General features: G+C 48.1%; 8 protein-coding genes and 1 non-coding gene across 9 annotated transcripts; 5 read left to right on the top strand and 4 right to left on the bottom strand.

Moving 5' to 3' along the window:
* The first annotated feature begins 316 nt into the window (after positions 1-316).
* F5891DRAFT_1028494 (uncharacterized protein) lies at positions 317-1,568 on the top strand. The gene is made up of 7 exons (XM_041361476.1): positions 317-523; positions 576-625; positions 676-711; positions 782-795; positions 847-971; positions 1,022-1,270; positions 1,324-1,568. The coding sequence occupies exons 1-7, from the start codon at positions 328-330 to the stop codon at positions 1,434-1,436; spliced, it is 783 nt and encodes a 260-aa protein (XP_041227121.1). The 5' UTR covers positions 317-327; the 3' UTR covers positions 1,437-1,568.
* Positions 1,569-1,702: 134 nt separating this feature from the next.
* On the bottom strand, positions 1,703-6,199 carry F5891DRAFT_1144447 (heme peroxidase). Its single transcript, XM_041364979.1, has 24 exons — positions 5,893-6,199; positions 5,775-5,834; positions 5,633-5,717; positions 5,042-5,577; positions 4,772-4,990; positions 4,559-4,723; positions 4,425-4,504; positions 4,209-4,377; positions 4,121-4,154; positions 4,027-4,070; positions 3,930-3,977; positions 3,740-3,878; positions 3,345-3,679; positions 3,119-3,283; positions 2,984-3,063; positions 2,815-2,935; positions 2,469-2,763; positions 2,400-2,413; positions 2,334-2,351; positions 2,223-2,278; positions 2,143-2,170; positions 2,007-2,094; positions 1,903-1,958; positions 1,703-1,853 (listed from the first exon to the last, which is right to left on the bottom strand). The coding sequence occupies exons 1-24, from the start codon at positions 6,049-6,051 to the stop codon at positions 1,842-1,844; spliced, it is 3,006 nt and encodes a 1,001-aa protein (XP_041227120.1). The 5' UTR covers positions 6,052-6,199; the 3' UTR covers positions 1,703-1,841.
* A 430-nt stretch (positions 6,200-6,629) lies between these two features.
* F5891DRAFT_1028489 (uncharacterized protein) lies at positions 6,630-7,859 on the top strand. The gene has a single exon (XM_041361475.1). It carries the CDS (start codon positions 7,059-7,061, stop codon positions 7,707-7,709), a length of 651 nt encoding a protein of 216 aa, XP_041227119.1. The 5' UTR covers positions 6,630-7,058; the 3' UTR covers positions 7,710-7,859.
* Positions 7,860-7,993: 134 nt separating this feature from the next.
* F5891DRAFT_1107980 (Dihydropteroate synthase-like protein) lies at positions 7,994-9,849 on the bottom strand. Its single transcript, XM_041363680.1, has 3 exons — positions 9,558-9,849; positions 9,248-9,495; positions 7,994-9,197 (listed from the first exon to the last, which is right to left on the bottom strand). The coding sequence occupies exons 1-3, from the start codon at positions 9,813-9,815 to the stop codon at positions 8,066-8,068; spliced, it is 1,638 nt and encodes a 545-aa protein (XP_041227118.1). The 5' UTR covers positions 9,816-9,849; the 3' UTR covers positions 7,994-8,065.
* A 71-nt stretch (positions 9,850-9,920) lies between these two features.
* Positions 9,921-12,920, top strand: F5891DRAFT_1028481 (P-loop containing nucleoside triphosphate hydrolase protein). The gene is made up of 11 exons (XM_041361474.1): positions 9,921-10,137; positions 10,196-10,309; positions 10,361-10,419; positions 10,500-10,621; positions 10,678-11,636; positions 11,686-11,835; positions 11,890-11,965; positions 12,012-12,134; positions 12,184-12,425; positions 12,483-12,601; positions 12,654-12,920. Exons 1-11 carry the CDS (start codon positions 9,976-9,978, stop codon positions 12,832-12,834), a joined length of 2,307 nt encoding a protein of 768 aa, XP_041227117.1. The 5' UTR covers positions 9,921-9,975; the 3' UTR covers positions 12,835-12,920.
* Positions 12,828-14,245, bottom strand: F5891DRAFT_1028480 (ATPase V1 A1 complex subunit E). Its single transcript, XM_041361473.1, has 6 exons — positions 14,092-14,245; positions 13,914-13,994; positions 13,772-13,854; positions 13,400-13,714; positions 13,260-13,347; positions 12,828-13,210 (listed from the first exon to the last, which is right to left on the bottom strand). The coding sequence occupies exons 1-6, from the start codon at positions 14,143-14,145 to the stop codon at positions 13,148-13,150; spliced, it is 684 nt and encodes a 227-aa protein (XP_041227116.1). The 5' UTR covers positions 14,146-14,245; the 3' UTR covers positions 12,828-13,147.
* A 43-nt stretch (positions 14,246-14,288) lies between these two features.
* Positions 14,289-16,681, top strand: F5891DRAFT_1107973 (RNA polymerase I-associated factor PAF67-domain-containing protein). Its single transcript, XM_041363679.1, has 7 exons — positions 14,289-14,551; positions 14,601-14,877; positions 14,931-15,201; positions 15,253-15,565; positions 15,620-15,753; positions 15,813-16,314; positions 16,365-16,681. The coding sequence occupies exons 1-7, from the start codon at positions 14,336-14,338 to the stop codon at positions 16,590-16,592; spliced, it is 1,941 nt and encodes a 646-aa protein (XP_041227115.1). The 5' UTR covers positions 14,289-14,335; the 3' UTR covers positions 16,593-16,681.
* A 14-nt stretch (positions 16,682-16,695) lies between these two features.
* Positions 16,696-16,766, bottom strand: F5891DRAFT_t62. The gene has a single exon. It is a non-coding gene; the product is annotated as a tRNA-Gly (tRNA).
* A 68-nt stretch (positions 16,767-16,834) lies between these two features.
* F5891DRAFT_1028469 (glycoside hydrolase family 95 protein) lies at positions 16,835-20,716 on the top strand. The gene is made up of 19 exons (XM_041361472.1): positions 16,835-17,321; positions 17,378-17,460; positions 17,524-17,629; positions 17,685-17,720; positions 17,801-17,936; positions 17,986-18,677; positions 18,729-18,734; positions 18,783-18,868; positions 18,928-19,011; positions 19,064-19,124; positions 19,182-19,198; positions 19,249-19,326; positions 19,378-19,486; positions 19,534-19,629; positions 19,679-19,744; positions 19,796-19,857; positions 19,909-20,142; positions 20,190-20,291; positions 20,355-20,716. The coding sequence occupies exons 1-19, from the start codon at positions 17,072-17,074 to the stop codon at positions 20,643-20,645; spliced, it is 2,595 nt and encodes an 864-aa protein (XP_041227114.1). The 5' UTR covers positions 16,835-17,071; the 3' UTR covers positions 20,646-20,716.
* The last annotated feature ends 9 nt before the right edge of the window (positions 20,717-20,725 follow it).

Raw genomic sequence — 20,725 nt, 5'->3', positions numbered from 1 at the left:
GTTGAAGCTGTCTACGACACTCGATGGCATGACTGTTTGAGCGAGGCCTAGGTTCGATGTGTTATACTTGATCGTGTTCCAACACAGCGCGCTATGGAGTACAGATCCAGCTGCGCTTAAATTTTGCGACCACATAATAAACCAAGCCAGGTCCGATCTATGGTACGCCGCATGTATGATGTATTGAAGTTTTAACCCTGGTGCCTTGCCAAGGATGTTATACAGTTCACTCCCTTTGCTAAAAACTCGTCTCACTTGAAAAATGAACGCCTGATTTTTTGATATAAAGAGCAGGAACAACAAAACGATGTGATTTCCACCATCACTATGTTGCGTCTGTTGTGTATCGCCCTGTCTCTTTTCTTATCCCTTCAGCTCGCTGTTGCAGACCCTGCCTCAACAGTCTCACGAGTTCCACGTCACTCCAAGTCATCGTCACTAGTACTGACCAAGTCTGTACTATCAGCTCTCTTGGTTCCCCGAGGGAAGTTCACTGCTCGACAAGGATGCCCCAGCGGATATCGTAAGGAATTCACGTGCCAAGTATGAAGCAACACGTTGCTTACCCGCCCTAGAGCAATGTACCAACTACCCGGACGCATGTGCCCCTACTGGCAGCTTCTGTGTAAGGTTGCATGATGAGCCTTTCCACTGTGATTAACGATTTGAGTCTAGTGCAGCGATTCGTATAACTGTCCAGATGGCACCACTGTACGTACCTTCGCATCTGTTTAGATCCCATCGTCAAAACCGAGTACTGATCGACGAATGTTCCAACCAGTGCTTCGAATCCGAGTGAGAAAATATTTCAATCGATTTTCTTTTCTTTTCTAAAATCTGCTGTAGATGTTGTCCCAGTACCGCGCAAACGTGTAATGGAAATGCCTGCTGCAACCCTGGTAGTGAATGCTGCAGCGACGACACCTGCTGTGAATCCGGCTACTCCTGCTGCAATGACTCTACCGGGGGATGTGTGTTATATTCTCTATCGATCGCACGAGCAACGCTAACATCTATTTAGGCTGCCCTACTGGAACTACGTGCATCGCCAATTCTGATCAATGTTCCGCTGGAGGCTCAAGTTCTGTGGGTGGAAGCAGTGTACCCACTAGCATTACGGTTACTACTCCGTCCAAGTCCACTGTGCTGCCAGGAACCACTTCTAGCAGCAGTCCTGTAATTACATTCAACGGGCCCACAACAACTTCCAGCACTTCTTCCTCCACTTCGTCGACAGCTTCATCCGCGGGGTCTACTTCCACTGGTTCGTGTAAGCAGCCTCTTACTTCTAATCCGCGACCTAACCTTAGACCATACATTTAGCACAAACTGGTGCTGCTCCTCGTGGTATTGCACTCGCACCTGGAAAACAACTTGTGGTCTTGGCCGCAGTTGTTGGTTTGCCGATCCTCCATAATGTCGTCCAGGCATTGTGAACAAGCAATGACACTTTTCTTCTGATCATCAGCATTTGTTGAGGTTGTGATTCATGATATGTTCACTTTTTTTTACATACTAGGACTTGTAATACGACATTTTGCCTGCAAATTGATCTAGTTGGTTCGCGATTGCGGGAGATCAGATCGATCAAGTAGCGACTGAATGACTAGGAGGCCAGTCGTAGCTAAGGGCCGCCTCAGAAATCACAAGAGATCACTCATTCGCATCAGATACGTTTGGATGATATTGCAAACCCATATCCGAGTTCAGGCATGAGATACGACTGGATGATACATTACAAACCGATTTCTCTAAAACAGTGCGAGTGGTGTTGATACATTAGTGTGGGTGTTTGACTCTTGTAATACAGTGACGAAAATCGGGTGTCTGTAGTTTCCGTATTAAACATCATACTATGATTGCTTTGAGTAGTGACTTTATCATATGGCAGCGTTCACTCACCCCAACAACCATCGAGGTGAGCGTGGGGATGTTGGTGAACCTCGATGTTTGCTCTGCTTCAATAGATTGAAAAGAGCCTACAGAAGTACGATTATGTAACTTACCTGCGTCAACGCACGTTGCTTTACCGATGATGCGAGGACGACGAATAGAATCAACATGGAAGATATTGCAGATGATTCCAGGAGCGATCTGGAAAATTTTCAATTCTCGCGTCAAACTCTAAGCATCTGTATTTACCTTTGAGAAGATATCCCAGGACATAAGGCTGGATTACCATAAGTATATGAACTAGATACAGTTATAATCAGTAGACGCACCCAGTTTGCTTCGGAATGACAACAACTTGGCCATCAAGAGTGATACGCAGGACAGACTTTGAGGACGTTCAGACTCATGGAGAACCACGTTGATGCTTTGGGATGACTCACTTTGCCACTCGACATCATCTTTATCTAAAGTTAGTACATGTTTCAAGTGAAAAGTTGGAGACGAACGTCGATGTCCAAATCTGAACATTTGGTTATCATACACTATCCATGTCGCAGACAATGCAGAGAGCTTACCGAGTGCTTTGCAGATATATCGCAGGACGGCTGGGCTCTGTTCTGACCATTCTCGACAACTGGAAGAAAATTTGGAGTAGTCTTCGTTTTGAGCGTACATGTAGTATTTCACCACTGAAGCGATGACTGCGGAGAACAAGGCCGCAGAAGGGATGATTTCCTCGAACAAACACAATGCTATCTCCTCTATCGAAGCCTGTGGTGTGACTTTGAGAACCTCCGAAAGGAATGCTTCGCCTTTATGCGATGACACATGGTTTGAGAACAGAAGATCGCATATACCATTGATTGAAATCTGATTCACCAATTAAGCAGCGAAGCATATAGCGAAATGTAGGATAATTACAATACCATCAGAGAGTCTTTTCAAATGGCCCTCAAGGTATAACATAATTAGCTGGGTAGAGCGCGTGGCTTTTTCGCGAAGGATCCAGTCGGAAGCAGGATCGTTATTGAAGTACAAGTAGCTATGCATAAGTCAGTGATGGGAGGGTAATCATAGCAGATAGACTTACTGTGCAATGTTGAAAAAAGCTTTGTACCAAAATTCTGGAGTCGCCTGCGACGATGATTTGTCCATCAATGGTAATCCAACCTGAACAAAAAAAGGTTAGACTCCAAGAAGCCTGTTGATGTATCAGAGAGCGGACCATGATGTCGCCCACCCAATAAACGGGAAGGAGGTTCAGGATTTCAAGTATGTCGACGTGCTTATCAACTTCGCGTCTCTTGAGTATCAGCTCACTTGTAAGGTGTGCGAAGTGTGAAGTAGACACGGTGTGTTCAGCAACTTTATCAGAGATAGGCTTTCTGATCTGAAAATTGTAACGATGAGACCCATTAGATTAGATAACGGAGAGCTTGAAAGGGTCTTACTGCTTCGTTCCGTACCCTCGGAGGCGTGTGTAACTTCGAAAGTCGACAATCATAGACTCTAACAACGCTCGTATCAGTAGCTGCAAACGCAGTTTGTTGAACAGCCAAAGGCCTGTCCCAATTGTAAAGATGCCGGATTTCGGCACCATGCGGCACATTGGTCATGCTCGAAGCAAGGAACTCTGGAGTCAGGAAAGGAAAGTGAGCGTAGACTGAGCCCACGGGGTAGTGATCAGGGAGCATGTGAAAGAGAAGCTTGGTGAGCATGCCACCATAGGATCCATCCACCTTGTTGACCATGCAATGCTCGTAACCCCATGTTGTCAGGTTGAACGCTATCATGAGAAGCTCAGCATCGATGAAAAAGGATTTGGCTCAAGAATCAGTTGACTCACGAGTGAAGTCTACTGTAAGAAACCTGTCTCCACGAGTCAAGCATACAGCATCGGCAAGGATGGCACGTGAGATAGTGTATCCAGGGCAAAGGCCAGCGCCAGGAATTGGAGGTTTTGTTTCCTCAGCCTGCAGGCCCACCTGGTGTGAATCAGCAAATGCAAACCGTCCAAGGCTGTTATCGAGGCTTACATGTAATTCTAGGTTTTCAATATCGCCGTACAAGCGTTCGGCTGCGATCTATCGATGGTCAACATGCAGGTAATCATACAACAGAATTGATCCCTACATAAATCTCTGGATCGGGATTCCATTCACTGAAGCTCTTGTATGCTAAAGACAAATTATAAGTGATTAGACTAGCGGAGTGAAAACTACCTCACGTTTCAGGCCAATGAAGCGACGAAATTCGTTCAGCTAGGTTTCAATATTAGTGTCACTACTAGTTTTTACAACCCATATTGGACTTACTGAACAAGCACCCCAGGCTCGTGCCTGCTCCATGCCCAAAATCTCCACAATTCGCATGGCGGCCGGAACGCCCCTTGCACGAAAGGCACAAGCCCTGTCGGCCGTTGCATCCTGTAAGACACGGGCGATATTGGCATCGCTGAATCGACCATCCTTTTCACGGGTGAGACTGTGACTCGTTAGCTGGAAATACACGACAAGGTGAACACTTCATACCCGCCAAATGTCCAACTATGAATGTTAGGTATTTGAGCACCATCCTTGTGGACAGCAGCCTTGAACTCTTCGACAGTGATCTAAGGAAACAAATATAACTTTTGAACACAGCATATAAGGAGGGACACACGCACAGTCGAAGGGTCTCTGTCAGGGAGAATGTTTTTGAAAGTGCGTTCAATCCATGCTTCATCTTGACGCGACATCGCCGCATGCCAACGATAGAGCATGTTGAACTCCAGAGAAACGGCGTTTCCAGCTCCTCGTTGGGAAACGTCATGCGTCTGCTCACGAAACCCCTGAATGAAAGTCAAAATGGATAGTGAGTCCTGCGAAGAATTCCGGACCTGAAGTGGATTCAATCGCCAAGTCAGTCCATCTCTGACAAGACCAAGAATGCCTCCAACGTAGTCCGTTAAGATGATCTGCATGAAAAAGGCTGTGTTGACAAGTCGAGCGCGGTGAAAGATCTCATCACACTGGGCAGTACGTTGCGCTTCTCGAAGATCTGCTGGGCGTGCAAATGTCCCTCGCTCGTTGAGGCTAAGGATCTTGCTTGCGATATACTGTTCGGTGAGTTAGCATATCTCCTTTTACGCAGTAGAACAAAGACGGACATTGTGGTGACGACTGAATAAGACTGCAAGGGCACCCACAGAGGGGGGCATGAACAAGAGACGCTTGTCAGCGAATACATCCTCCCAAATATGACCGGTTCCGTCCTTCTTGCGTATACTATCGACCTGCTCTTCGTTGTGTCCATATAGGATACTCAGGTCGAGGTAGCTGCTGGCATTGTTGATCGTCCAATCGTGGGAGTTCGTATCGAATATACTGTGAATGATGAGATCTGCAAATGCGAAGAACAGACTGGAGAGACCCCCAGGATGAGGGACGAAGTCATTCCGACCACGACGCAGAAGGGTATCAAATACCTCTCCTGGATCTGGTAATGGATAACGCGACGAAACATGCGTAGATGGTACAGATCGCGCATATGGTTGGCCTGCTTGACCAAGGTTCGGCACGGACATCGAATAATTGGAGCCATCAGCACTGCGGAAGATATATGGCATGTCACTGGAGCTGGACGGCGGCGTCGTTACAGGTGTCTTCAAGAAGCTGTAAGGTGGGTGAGGAAGATCCTTATAAACTAAACGCGCCTGATCAGAACTGTACATATAAGTTGTCGATACAGATACACGTACGGATATTAATCACGGAAATCTGAAGTTCTTTAGCGAAGACTGAGTCGTCTGGAAGGCGCGACATCAACATCAGAAGTTTTTCTAGCTAAGTTCCACAAAAAATAGCGTGAGTTTGCGTCCAATAAAAGACGACGGGGCCTACCAAAAATTCCCGGTCATCGATCCCTGACTTGAGGTTCTTCAGTGCATCAACATATGCTGGCTGATAGAAAATAGCTCGCATTCAGCTCAAGTTTCACAACGGCCGACGGCCGACTCACTAGGTCAGCCAGGGTAAAGGCGGGTCCTCGTGTAATCATTTGTTCAAAGTCTTCTACTGATTTGGTTCCTCCAAGGAGCGCGATAATGTCAACCTGGTCGGATATGCATGGAATAATATTGATCTTTGTTACAAGTGACGCTGCTGCTCGTTTCATCATGATGGTATGGATGTTGAAAATGAAAATTGGTTTAGTTGACTCAGAGGAAGGACGTGGTCAAGGAATGTGGTACTGATAAAGGCCCAGTATGACTGGCTATATATGCATCGGGTCTGAAAGGCATTCAGTGACAGATGTAAAAGGCCGCCAGAAGGAATTCCAGTGTCAAGCAATACTTAAATAATAAACATTACCCTTGCAGCTGGGAGATTCAAACGTTTATAGAGAGCGAGGGGACATTCATACGAATATGTGTTTGAAGGCCAAATCCGAAATTTGGGCTGCTGGCAGCCATGCTTGTATATCTAGTAAGTACTGACTCGGAGACACGCGATGGATGCAACGGCCGCGTCAATTGACCAGACGCTGCAGGACCACCAGTTGGAATGTGTGGATCGGGAATATATAAATATCAATGGCCGCGCTTGCATGTAGTTCTAGTTAAGGATTTGGTCGTTACAGCGTCGACGCGTCGGTGGCGTGGTTGAGTCCAATCAGTCCATGCATTCACGTGGTACTATGTACATTGCGTAATATCATCATGTGATTTCAAATAACTTGAAGTCGGTAATCTTACAGGCTTTCTTACAGCTCAGGCTCCATGAAATTGTTGACGGACCAGTGCATTGAATCACGGCTAGAAAGCTTGGGCAGTTAACATAGATCTCTGGCAACCAAAAGAAGTGAAGCTTGTCCTCGGCAGCTGGTGCCAGCTGGCGCTCTCCTCATTTCACAATTGCTGTAGTAGTGCCAGTGGGTCTCGTGTCTGCTAAGGCTTAAACCTTCGCGGGACTCAAACCCCTGCCAGAAGCTTCCCTCTTTCACACCACCATGGTCACCAACAGACTCTGGCGTACTTTTTCTGCCTTCAACCGATCCACCCGAAGCTGGGAACCCATACCTTTGCGAAACGTACAGAGCCAAGTGATATCCTCTTTCTCCAAGAAGTCACGCCTAAGGTCCGGGCCTCTCTCCTAGACGATGCGAGAGTGCGCGCTGCCTTCCTGATGACTGACGCCGAGGACCAAACGTCGTTTAAGGACGTGCCCTTTGCAACTATGACGTTGCTGTCCAGCACACGCTTTACCTCCGGGCTGGATTCGCAGAAGGAATGCGATGGGATCGAGGGAGGGGAAATTTTCATGCTCGGGCGCGTCTCCCGCGTGATTCTCCCGAGCAAGTACAGGAGGGATGCGCTTTGTGTGGACATCATCCCCCCAATATCGCCGGGTACAGTCTTCTGTCTCGTCAGCGTGCACCTCGACTCGCTCCGGCATACGCTACACTACCGCGCCCAGCAGATGGAGATACTGGCCAACGTCCTACGCGAGCCCGGATGCAGTGGCGGGAACATTGCGGGCGACTTCAACGCCATCAGCCCCGAGAATGATGGGCTCGTCGACAAGAACGAACTGGTAGATGCGTGGGTCGCATTGCATGGGAGGGCAGACCTTGAGGGAGCTACATGGGGTGCCGGCGTGGAACGGCGGGACGGAATAGGGCCGGGCAGGTTGGACAAGGTTGCAATGATGGGCTTAAAGGCTAAGAAAATGGAAGTCTTCCGCCCTGGTACTATTGAGGTGCCCAGGCCGGGCGAGAAACCTGTAGAGATCCCTTGGAGTGACCATTGCGGGCTGAGATGCATCTTTACTATCTGAATACTATCAAGCACCCTCGATGAGGAGTAATTACTAAGTTTGTCATGATCATAGACGTAGAGCGAAGACGCCAGAGCAACTGCGTTTTTCTTTTTAAACGTCGAATGCTATATATCCCATTCTATAATTCATCCCTTTTGATTGTGTGCGTTTATAGTCCTAGTGAGTCGTTAAGACCTCGTCCTTTGCCCCGTTACTCTCACCGTCGGACATTACCGATACCGAGAACATGAAGGGACCAAAGAGTCTTAGGGTGGGGTAAAATTAACCGGTCAGTTAGTATTAACTGGGTCATGAACGCATGGGATAATGTCAAGTCTACCGCAAGTGGTACATTGTTAAGTAGTAAGTGTCAATTAGGGATAACTCCAGATAGCTGAAGCCACGGCCACGACGTCTCTCATATCTTGTACATCATGGACTCTCACAACGCTTGCGCCCTGTTGAATAGCACAAGCCACGGTCGCTGCCGTTGCCCATTCTCGTTCTTTCGGCTCAGTCTTTCTCCCTTTGTATGTCCCATCCGCATCTGGGCGTTCTAAAATTGCACCGAGAAATGACTTCCGGGACGATCCAATGAGTCGCGGGTATCCTGCGAGTGCGTTCACGGGAGTGTTCGCTGTCATTGAAGAAGCCTCGCGAAGTAGTGCGCAGTTTGCTTCAACAGTTTTGCTGAAACCGATACCAGGGTCGACGATAACGAACCACCTCCGCACACCGCCTTTGCCCTTAATAATTGCTTCCACTTTCTCTCCCAACTCAACCCGCACACCTTCTAGAACTCCGCCCTTGTACTGGCTGTAGTCTTTGTTTGAGCCTGCATCACCTCGTGAATGCATCAAGATGACAGGAACAGCGAATTTTCGTGCTACCTCTCGCATTTTTAAGAGGTGCTTTTCTGAGGATTGCGCAAGGGGGTACTCAGGACCCGTGAAGGAATACACATCATTGATGCAGTTTGCGCCAGCCAGGACAGCAGCATCCGCGACTTCCCAACGGAATGTATCGATTGAGATAAGAGCGGAACTGACGTCCTGATCTTCATGTGACCGTATAGCCTGAATGACGGGCACTACACGTTGACACTCCTCTTCGGGTGAGACAAATGCTGCTCCCGGACGAGTTGAATAACCCCCTATATCAATGATATCGGCGCCTGCTCGTACGGATGCCGCAGAGTAAGTCAGAGCAGCTGATAATGTATTATTAACAGAACCATCCGAGAATGAATCTGGAGTGGCATTCAAGGTGGCCATCAGCCTCACTTTCGTCGGTCGTTGGATGTCACTTGAACAATGGGTGGTCCAGTACCTTCCCATAGAGGGCACCTGATGGGTGCCCAGGAGCTGTCGTGTTTCGGTGATCGGATAATCGGCGAAAGGAGTGACTTTAAGCATTGGGAAGTCGACGTTCGACTGCCTAATAACGTCACCCAGAAGTGTGCGTATTGATTTCTTATGAACTGGATGCACGAATTCTGGGATCATGCTAATTTTGCAAATTTAGTTGTCGACAATAACTAAAGCTGTTACACACACTCAGCTAGAGGACGCAAAACAAACTCTCGTTCTGCCATGCGTGGATGCGGTACAACAAGTTCATTGGCCAGACCATCGAGGGTATCTCTCAGGCTTTCAGCACGAGTATCAATGATCTCGTTATCGTACAGTAGTATATCCAAGTCAACCGCACGAGGTCCATTCTGGATAGAAGGTATCCTCCCCACTGTCGTTTCAATTCTTTTAAGTAATTTCAATAATATCCACGGTTCCATGTTTGTCTCGACCTAAAGGGCCCTCAACTAAGTAACAGACCTGTGGCCATCAGTTCTTGGATGGACGAACTCACTAAGCACGCACAATTCGCAAATCTTGGCTGGTCTGTGACATACATAGGCGCAGTTTCATACATGAAGCTCGTGTCAACGACCGATACGGTGTTAGCAGCCACATCGGTCAACAGCTGATCAGGTTGCTCAATCAAGCGCAAAGCAGTTTCAATGTTGGCGAATCGATCGCCAAGATTCGAGCCTAGTGCGATTGCCACGCTGTGCTTCGCTGATGAGGGATAAACATTCCGAATTACGGATGTTAAGGGACCAGTCATAAATAAAAGATTCTAGAGGAAGTGGTGTATGAGAACCTATGAGTACTCTACCTGTGGCGGGAATTGATCATTATTTATGATTATGTAACCCTGACGAAAGAACTTCGAGAACCACGACGTCGAGGTTGTACTTGTACTATTTTTCTCCGGGCCTGCAAACATGACAATGCCAAAGGATAACCCATACCTTGCCCATCGACATCCCACTGAGCGAGCTATCTCAAGCGCAAGCACTCTCAATGGTGCCAGCCCCTCCTCAAGAGAGCCTCTCTATGGTTTTGTTCCTCGGATGGTTAACGCAGATCAGGTCGGACAAGCATTGGTATGTCCTTTCAATAGTTAGCGTCGATGTCGACTAGCTGACTCGGTAATTTGCTTAGGAACATGATTTAAACCCGTTCACAAAGCAGCCCCATACTGCACAATACAAAAAGATTCTGGAAGCTCGCAAAAAGCTTCCTGTGTTTGCACAGATGACTGAGTTCTATAAAATAGTAAGCTCTTCTTCTTATCGCACCCCCATTCACCCCGACTTACGTTTGCAGTTCAACAAACACCAAATCATTGTTATGGTCGGTGAGACCGGCTCAGGCAAGACCACGCAGTAAGTTGGTACCCCCAAGACAAATATTCTCCCTTGTCATTTTTGAACAGTCGCTTATAGACTCTTTTTGTCACTGATAGAATACCCCAGTTTGTCGCCTACTCTGATCTTCCGCATACCAAGAACAAAATGGTAGCATGTACTCAGCCCCGCAGAGTCGCTGCCATGTCTGTGGCTAAGCGTGTAGCGGATGAGATGGACGGTCTGTTTCTTTTACTTTGTGTATTGACCGCATTCTGAGCTTTTTCCTTCCCTTAGTCCCACTTGGTCGACAGGTCGGTTATTCAATACGTTTCGAAGATATGACCGAGCCTGGCACCACCTTTCTCAAATACATGACCGATGGAATGCTCCTCCGTGAAGCCATGAACGACCCTGATCTCAACCGTTACTCCACTATTATCCTCGACGAAGCCCACGAACGTACCCTCGCTACCGATATCCTTATGGGCATCCTTAAATCCCTCGCCCAACGCCGTTCAGACCTCAAACTCATCATTATGTCTGCCACCCTAGATGCACTCAAGTTCCAGAAGTACTTCGCTGTCTCTGGCGGCACCCCCGCCCCGCTCTTCAAGGTCCCAGGTCGTACTCACCCTGTCGAGGTGTTCTACACCCAGGAACCGGAGCCGGACTATGTTGAGGCTGCCATCCGCACGGTGCTCATGATCCATCGCGCCGAGGAGCCAGGTGATATCCTATTGTTCCTGACGGGTGAGGAGGAGATAGAGGATGCGTGTCGGAAGATCAAGCTCGAGGCGGACGACCTTATCAACTCCGACCCCGAGTCTGTAGGCCCTCTCATATGCATCCCACTGTATTCGTCGCTACCGCCGCAACAACAACAACGCATTTTCGACCCGCCACCGAAAGCAGGCAGTCCGGACGGTCCCCCAGGACGCAAAGTTGTAATCAGCACGAATATAGCGGAGACATCGCTGACGATCGATGGGATCGTATATGTCGTCGACCCAGGATTTTCCAAGCAAAAGGTGTATAACCCGCGCATTCGTGTGGAGAGCTTACTCGTGAGTCCGATTTCCAAGGCGTCAGCACAGCAGCGTGCAGGCCGGGCCGGCAGAACGAGGCCAGGCAAATGCTTTAGGTTATACACGGAGAAGGACTTTATGTCGGAGCTTGAGGAACAGACTCACCCAGAAATTTTGAGGAGTAATTTGGCGAATACGGTGCTGGAGCTTGTCAAGGCGGGGATTAAGGTGAGTGTGATGTGGGAGGATGTTTTCAGATGGGCTGATACGTGTGTAGGACCTTGTCAAGTTTGATTATGTGGATGCGCCAGCACCAGAGACGCTAATGAGAGCATTGGAACTGTTAAATTACCTCGCTGCGCTGGACGATGATGGGAACCTCACGGCATTGGGGAGTATCATGGCTGAATTCCCTCTGGATCCACAGGTAGGCGATTTTTCTGGTGTTGGGGTTCTTCACAGTCCTGACGAACGTTCCTAGCTCTCGAAGATGTTGATCGCTAGCCCAGAATTCAAATGTAGCAACGAGATCTTGACGATCACCGCAATGTTGTCAGGTGCGCACTTAGCCTTGATGTTAACTCTCATCTGACGCTCCTGCAGTACCAAATGTGTGGCTGCGGCCGAATAATCAGCGAAAAGAGGCAGATATTGCAAAGGCGCAGCTGACCGTTCCTGACGGTGACCATTTAACACTTCTCAACGTGTACAACAACTACATCCAAAGCAAGTTTTCCTCTTATACACACATATATTCACTTACATCTGTCCCCAGATCAATACGACAAAAATTGGACATGGAACAACTACCTCTCCGCTCGAGCGCTTATGCAAGCAGACAACGTACGCGAGCAGTTGAAACGAACGATGGAGCGGTTTGAGGTGGAGCTCATCAGCGTGCAAGATCAGAAGAAGATGTTTATGGCGATTAGACAGTCGTTGTGTTGTGGGTTTTTCATGCAAGTCGCGCATAAAGAGGGAGATAAAGGGAATTATATGACCGTGAAAGATAACCAGGTGCGTTATGATTGTTTTGGGTAGTTTGCCATGCTGATGGCTTTTGTTTTGTGGTAGGCCGTAGCACTACATCCGTCTTGTGGGCTGGACACGCAGCCAGAGTGGGTGATTTTCAATGAGTTCGTGCTCACAACGAGACCTTATATACGGACTGTTACGGATGTGCGACCAGAATGGTACGTTCTTAAGCATCTTCTGTGGATTTGCTTTGCATTGACGTTCCGACAGGCTACTCGATTACGCGTCTTCGTATTATGATCTAGACAATTGGCCAGACAGCGAGGCGAAGCGTGCGTTGCTGAGAAATAAGAAAAAGCAGGCGGGAAAGTTCGAGGCGCGGTTTGACCAGGTGGAGCCGTCAAAGGAGGGAGGGGGTTCGGCGAAGAAGAGGAAGAGGAAGCAAGGGTAGGATAGGCACCACAGGGTTCGCTTTCGTGCGTTATGCGTGCTCTTGTTATTTTCTTCAATCTAGAATATATATGGCCTACCTCTGAAGATCTGAAGCTTAAAGCTTATAAACATGAAAGGGCAGCTGTAAGCATCAGCTCCCCAGTCTAGCATATTCCAACTGTGTTTGGACAAATATTGCAATAGACTACGTATTCTGCCGGACAGTGACTCCGTAGATTCTTGATATTTACTTGACATTCAAGAATGGATGTATTTCTATCGTGTCTAGGATAAACTGTTGGCTGGTGCACGAATCTGGAGTGTGATAACGCTCATGTGTAGAACTTCCTGTTCTCATTCGGCCCAAACAAGTCTCTTCTAATCTCGGGGAGCATCTACAAAAAGTATTAGACGAGAATGAACCCAACATTTAGTGTGACCTACCTTATCCTCTAGAAGTCTCAGTCGCTCGTCCAACGTGTTGTCGATGGTAATTCGTCGCGAGCTACTCACAAGTTTGACGCCACCCGCACTAAAATGGGTTTGTTGAAAGAATGGCGTCCCAGGAAATTCGATCGACTCACCAATCTTTGCTCAGAGTCGTCTCCAACTCAAAAGACACCTCGCGCCCGCTGACCTGAGCATATGAATCTACGGCTGCTTCTCCTGCCTTTTGCGCGATATCGGCATCCTGTTCGCGAACATGCAACACGACGTTTGTCTCCATAAGCTGGAGAAAGCCTTGCACGACGGCGCCTTCGAGGAGCTGAGAGTAACGCCCCTCGTCTTCGGCGAATGTCAGAATCGATGTCCGAGCGATAGAGAATAGTTCCTGTAGTTGCTCCTCACGACGTTGTAGAAGCTTCAATCGCGATTTGTTGGTCAAGTTAGACTGGGCGCTGAATGACACTGGGCGATCAATGTCATCCAAATATCAGGCGAGTGGGTTAACATACATCTTCTGTGCGACCTCAGCACCCTTGCGCTTCTTCTCAAACTGTGCATCAATAGCCTGTTGTTCTTGCTTCACGAGTTTTGCCTTTCAAGATAGACACACATTGCGTATGAAGGATTATGAAGTGGAGTAACGCTGCGTACCTTCTCGATAGCAAACTCCTCGTCCGCTTTCACTTTAATCTCGCGTGCTTTCTCCAGAGCCTCCTGCTTGATGAAAGCAACCTACATACACGAGCTATGATGTTAGATACCGCTTATATTTCGACCGAGGAGGGGTAGGGCATCGGCATCATATATGCGAGACTATGCACAGACGTACCATCTTATTCATCTCACTCAGGACCTCCTCATCATTCATCGGTCGTGGAGGCATCTTGGAAGTATGAACTTATAGGATGGACCGCGCTGACTGGAAAGTGACAGAGCTGCGTACTAGTACTCTGGAGTCTGGTCGCAAGCCAAGTGGCCTAATGAGGAAAGCCGACGTTGTTGCGGCAAAATCCGCAAACCCAAAAGTTTCTATCTTGCTCACCGTCAAAGGCGTCCTTGAAGCAGACAAAATCATGGCTCATCAACGTGTTGCACTGTGGGCTGCCGAGCCAGATCTTGATGATGACATCAACGATACAGATGTCGACATCCCTATTCCGATGCCCTCGTCAACCAATGAAATGTACGATGAGCCAAATCTTCAGCTCGACGAAGGCTCCTTGCAAGCAATGCAACAGCACATCGCGCAACAAGCTGCATTTGCACAAATTCCGGACGTCGTAAAGCGCGTGAGTATTTTATCAACTAGTCTATGATCTTATGTTCAGTAACTCGTAGTTTATCGTCCATTTTCACCAAGCTGTCTTGGACAACAACCTCCAGGAGGTAACTCTCGCTTACGAGTCAGGCTGGACTCGCCTCACCGAGAAATACTACGCAAAAACGGAGTGGCCAGAAGCAGAAACCATTGCACCATTGGTCAATGACGATCAAATCTTCCTCATCTTGTATCGTGAACTGTACTACCGACACGTGTACTCAAGACTTCAACCCAACGTAGACGACCGGTTCCACTCATATGAGAATAGCTGCGAGCTCTTCAACTACCTCCTTAGTACGTGCCTAAATTGCATTTCGATCAATTACTCTTTTGATGAGAATTGGTAGACTCCGACGGTCCCGTGCCTTTATCACTCCCTGCAAACTGGTTGTGGGACATTATTGACGAGTTCATCTACCAGTTCCAATCATTCGCTCTTTTCCGCTCGCGTCCTGCATCAAAAACCGATGATGAACTAACCATGCTTGGCTCAGAAGGCGGTGCCCAAGCTTGGAGTTCGTATTCCGTGCTTAATGTCTTGTATTCCCTTATCCAAAAGAGCCGCGCGAATGAATGGCTCAAAGCACGTGCAGAGGGGAAAACCGACGAAGAAATAGAGTAGGCCAATTCACTTTAAAGTCTGCTTGAATTGACCAATTCTTCTGTTAGAGAAATAGTTGGTGAATACGGAACGAAGCCTTTGTATCGCATGCTTGGATATTTCTCCATAATTGGCCTTCTGCGCGTGCATGTTCTCCTTGGTGATTTCACGCTTGCCTTGAAGGTCATGGAAAATGTCGGACTCGGTCAAAAGGCTCCCTTCACCGCGCCTACGGCTGTACATGTCTCTACTGCCTATCATGCTGGTGTATGTTACTTCATGCTTCGAAGAATTCCTGATGCAGCTCGTGTTTTCACTGGCGTTCTTACCTGGGTGATGCGTGCGCGGCAATATCACACCCGCAGTTACCAATATGATCAGGTGAGTGCTCCCATGTGTTTATGTCTTTCGCTGTTTATGCTCACTCTTTGTTAGATAAACAAAACGGCAGATCGGATGTATGCTCTGCTGGCACTTTGCCACGTGCTTGCGCCAACCAGGCTTGACGACAACGTAATGAATATTGTGCGCGAGCGATATGGCGACCAAATTGGGCGGATGGGTCGAGGGTAGGTGTCTGACACCACCATCCAAGTGCGGTCACTCAATTTTTTTTTAAATTATTTAGCGAGGAAGGTCTGTCGACATTTGAGGAGCTATTCTTGTATGCCTGTCCCAAATTCATCTGTGCCAACTCCCCACCATATGATGATCCTACCGCCCTCGCTTCGATGCTCATCCCACCAACGCCGACCTCTCCATCCTCGCAGAACCCTAGTGTGGTCCTTGGTGATCCGACCCAGCGGCACCTCCGGGCCGCGTCGTCTCACTTCATGTCGCTTACACCGGTCTCGAGCCTTAAGAGTCTCCTGAAGCTCTACACCAGCCTTGATGCAAAGAAGCTTACTGGCTTCCTGGATACATCGGGTGCCGGTGTAGACGAAGAGGAGGTACTGAGTTGGATGATGGTCATGAAAAATGCTGGACGGTGTGTTGGACGCGTTCAAGTTAATACTGGTAGTACTGCCGCGAATGGCGAGAAGGACAATGATGAAGGATCAAGACCTTCTGAGAGTTTACTTAGTGGCGAGTGGATGTCCATAAGCGACTTGAACTTCGTGATAGACCAGGTTCGTTATCTTCATCCCATTTAGTCTAAAGAGCTCACACAATCGTCTAGAACATGGTCCACATCGCTGAGTCAACGGTTGGCCGGCGATATGCAGGGTGGTTCATCCGTAATTCGGAGCATGCAGCGCGTGTGCTTGACAGTGTCAAAGCATCACCATTACCACCACGCGTAGTCCCTACTCAAGTTCAGAAAAAGAGTGCTGATGGGCCAAAAGGAGAAGGCGCACCGAGAACAACTGGACACAAGGTTGCATGGGGTGGGGTCAAAGTTGCATAGTAGATTATGTTATGTACTTGCTATGAATCTATGGATTATTTGCAATACAAGAACGGCTTGGTCTGTGGTCATACAAAACGAAGCACAAAAAGATGAGACGCTTTGCATTAAGAGGGAATCGAACCCCCGGCGGGTCGATGGCAACGACCCAGGTTACCACTACCCCATTAATGCGATATCGATCTTGCTCGCGATTCTTGCTGTGATGGATCCAGCTAAAAATAGCACACTCTCCCATCATTGTAACCTTCAACTTGTGACTTTTCACATGATAGATCTCCAAACATCGTACGTAGTAGGGCCACATAAATAGACGGGTTTACTGGTCGCGCCTTCCAAAAGAGTCGTCCGCTAAGCGCTTCCAGTGTGCACTGTGCTTGCCCTTAGTCTCATGTGCTTTGCCCTCTAGCTTTCATATCAGTAGGAAAAGAATTGCGAAGGAAGAACCTCAGCTGTCCATTCACTTCACAACTTGAAGGATGGAGGTCTTTCGGATCCTTGGAAAATCCCTCTCGGCCCATCTCCTCCAAGTTTCTACGACTCTCCATGGAATCCTCCCATACTCAATCCAAGGACCCTTGCTGAGCGCTTTGGGCATTGTGACGTATGTTTCCTTGATACCTTCTGCGCCTCCTAGCTTTCCGAGTTCTGGTAATGGTCTCTGGTATACCGCGCCCGGGACGATATGGGTTCAAGAATTTTTACCCATCGGCAATGGGTATTTGGGTGGTGAGTGATTGTTGCTGATAGTCACTGATCACCAAGTGACTTTCGAATGTGCATAGCGATGTTACCTGGCGGTACTAACCAAGAGGCCACACAACTCAACATCGAGTCTCTGTGGTCGGGAGGTCCCTTCCAGGATCCCGTGCGTGTCGCACTTTGAAGCCTTCCGATATACAAGATCCCGACGTACTAACCCTTCACATAGTCGTACAATGGGGGTAATCACTTGCCTTACAAGCAGTCCACAATAGCCGCGAAAATGAAAAACATTCGCGAAGCTATTTTTTCTAGTCCTACAGGGACAATTGACAGTGTGTATCCGGGTTTTTGGTGTAGTCACGCAGCTTTCCTCATTCTGCCATGAAGATATCGACGAGATCATGACACCCGGTGACACATATGGTAGGTGGACACAGCGAATTGTCGCACGTCCGCTATCTATACTCACTGTGTTCAATGGGTGGCCTGCGCATTTTCCAAAGGTTCATACGCCAGCGCGGGATACTTAATAGCAACATTGGATTCAACTAGCTCAGTTTCAAAGTATGCAAGGTGGTTGGACCTAGACGAAGCAGTGTCTCGTACTACCTGGTCTGATGGAAGCACAACTTTTCTTCGGTTTGTCCTTCCTTGCTCGTGTCAAGAAGTTATCTGACCACATGCTTAGAGAATCCTTCTGCTCCCACCCTCTTCAAGCATGTGTGCAATACCTGAACAGCACGACTTCTCACATCCTCCCAGCTGTGACTTATGCCTACACCGTTGCCGGGGTCGATGGCCTCCCGGCTCCGAATGTTACCTGCTTGGATGACAGAACACTGAGTATTAGGAACTACGTCTCCATCCCTGGTATGCTTTATGAGATTCTTGCGCAGGCGCAGGCACCCAGCGGATTGGTCTCGTGTTCTGCGGTATCTGGGGCATTCCCACCTAATGCTACTTTGACCGTCCTTGGTGCATCTGAGACGTGGATCAGCTGGGTCGGAGGAACGAACTATGATATGGCTGCCGGAAACGCAGCTGCCGACTATTCCTTTCAAGGACCAGATCCACACAACAATCTCGTTGCGTTGCTTTCGTCTGCCAATCGTACATCTTACGCTGAGATGCTGAATGGGCATATCAAAGACTATACTTCCCTCGTTTCTCCCTTCTCGCTTTCCTTGGGACAAACTCCGGATCTCAGTACCCCCACTGATCAAATTCTTGCTAGATACCGTACTTCTGTTGGAGACACTTACTTGGAATTGCTTCTATTCAACTATGGAAGATACCTCCTAGCCAGCAGCGCTAGAGGCGCCCTTCCTGCAAATTTACAGGGTTTATGGGCTGATGGGTATTCAAACCCTTGGGGCGCTGGTGACTGATTTGATACATAGGTTAACCGCAAATCTGACCAACCAATAACAGATTATCGTAAGCACCTTACTTCCATAGAAGGAAGTATCCTTATTTCACTACTAGATTCCAATATCAACATCCAAATGAACTATTGGGCCGCCGAGATGTCTAATCTAGATGTGACGCAGTCACTCTTTGACTATATTGAGGTAGTCGGCTTTCTGATATGCCGGATACCTGACTGAAGCTGACCCCTTGTTTTCTGCAGAATACGTGGGGACCCCGCGGAGCGTACACTGCTCAGGTTCTGTACAACATTAGCGAAGGATTTGTGACACACGGTGAAATGAATGTGCGTTTGCAGAGGACTTGTTGTAGAATTGAATGCATGAACTTTCCAACAGATCTTTGGCCATACTGGTATGAAGCTTGGCGGGAACTCTGCTCAATGGGCCAATTATCCAGGTACAATGACCCCTCTTAGTTTTCTTATTGAATAAATGCCCATGTTTGTGTCCTCAGAATCTAATGCATGGATGGTACGTATTCTCTGTTGGGTCTGGAGCGGGCTTAATTGATTTCATCATAGATGATACATGCATGGGATCATTTTGATCACACCAATGATGTACAATGGTGGAAAACACAAGGATGGCCGCTCGTCAAGGTGCTCCACTATGGGACTTTTGGAAGCTACGTTTAGCTGAGTTTTTTACAGGCTGTTGCCAGCTTTCATCTAGAGAAGCTCATCGAGGACTTGCACTTCAACGATTCGACTCTTGTTACCGCACCTTGCAATTCACCAGAGCAAGTCCCTATTACTCTTGGTCAGCTAGACTATGAAAACTTTTGATCATTGCTTACCATCGGTCAGGTTGCGCACATGCTCAGCAGCTGATATGGCAGCTCTTCAATATAATCGAGAACGGTTTCGAGGCAGCTGGTGATACCGACACTGCATTTCTAGATGGTGCGAGACTGTCCACCATTCGTCTTGCTCTTGCTCATGGTATGCACAGCGGTTATTTCCAAACGGCAGCAGATGGATAAAGGGCTGCGTATCGGACGGTGGGGTCAACTGCAAGGTTGCTGTCTTGCCCCCCTGTGTATGCGCGATATATTGACACTATATTCAGAGTGGAAAGTCGACATGGATAAGCCGGACGACACTCACAGGCATCTTAGTCATCTGATTGGCGTAAGGCCTTGTTTCACTCATCTGATATCTCCAGCTTACATCCTTTACTAGTTATACCCCGGCTATGCGATAGCATCTTATTCCCCTGAGTTACAAGGTGGTCTAATTGTCAACGGGACTTTCACACGCTATACCAAAGAACAAATCTTGAACGCTGCGGAAACCAGTCTATTCCATAGAGGTATCGGACGAGGCCCTGATGCGGATGCAGGATGGGAGAAAGTTTGGAGGGCTGCGGCGTGGGCGCAGCTTGCCAACGAGACTGAATTTTACAAAGAACTTACTGTAAGAACTGGCAGTTGCATCATGCCGCCAATACTAATCCAGTGCAGCACACCATCGAGAGAAATTTTGCGCCCAACCTCTTTTCCCTGTACACGTCTGATGGAATTTTCCAGATCGATGCGAATTTGGGGTATCCTGCTGCTGTTTTGGTAAGATGTTGAAGCCATTTTGTCTAGGAAATCTGTATCTGAACCTCGAATTCGGACCGATAGAATGCACTGCTACAAGCCCCTGATATCGCGAATATCAACGTTCCACTCCAGGTTACACTCCTACCCGCTCTCCCTCTCGCATGGTCGACTGGCGAAATGAAGGGCGCGCGCATACGTGGGGGGATCACCCTCGACTTTGCGTGGAATGATGGCAGGTTGACGACAGCAACCTTTACCGTGGATCAGAATGTTGCAGGTAGGGAGAGAGATGTGATAGTGAATTATGGTGGACGGGTTATAGCACAGTTCAGGAGCAATGGGGGATACAGCCAAACCGTCTCTTCGTTTTAAGAACGTCAATCTAAACAAAGTGGTGGATTCCTGTAATTACTAACCATGTACCATGATTACAATGACATACGTCGTTAGGC

This window comes from Suillus fuscotomentosus, assembly GCF_016647785.1.
Source record: "Suillus fuscotomentosus strain FC203 chromosome Unknown F5891scaffold_21, whole genome shotgun sequence".
Taxonomy (NCBI): domain Eukaryota; kingdom Fungi; phylum Basidiomycota; class Agaricomycetes; order Boletales; family Suillaceae; genus Suillus; species Suillus fuscotomentosus.
This window is presented reverse-complemented; position numbering and strand designations above follow the sequence as displayed.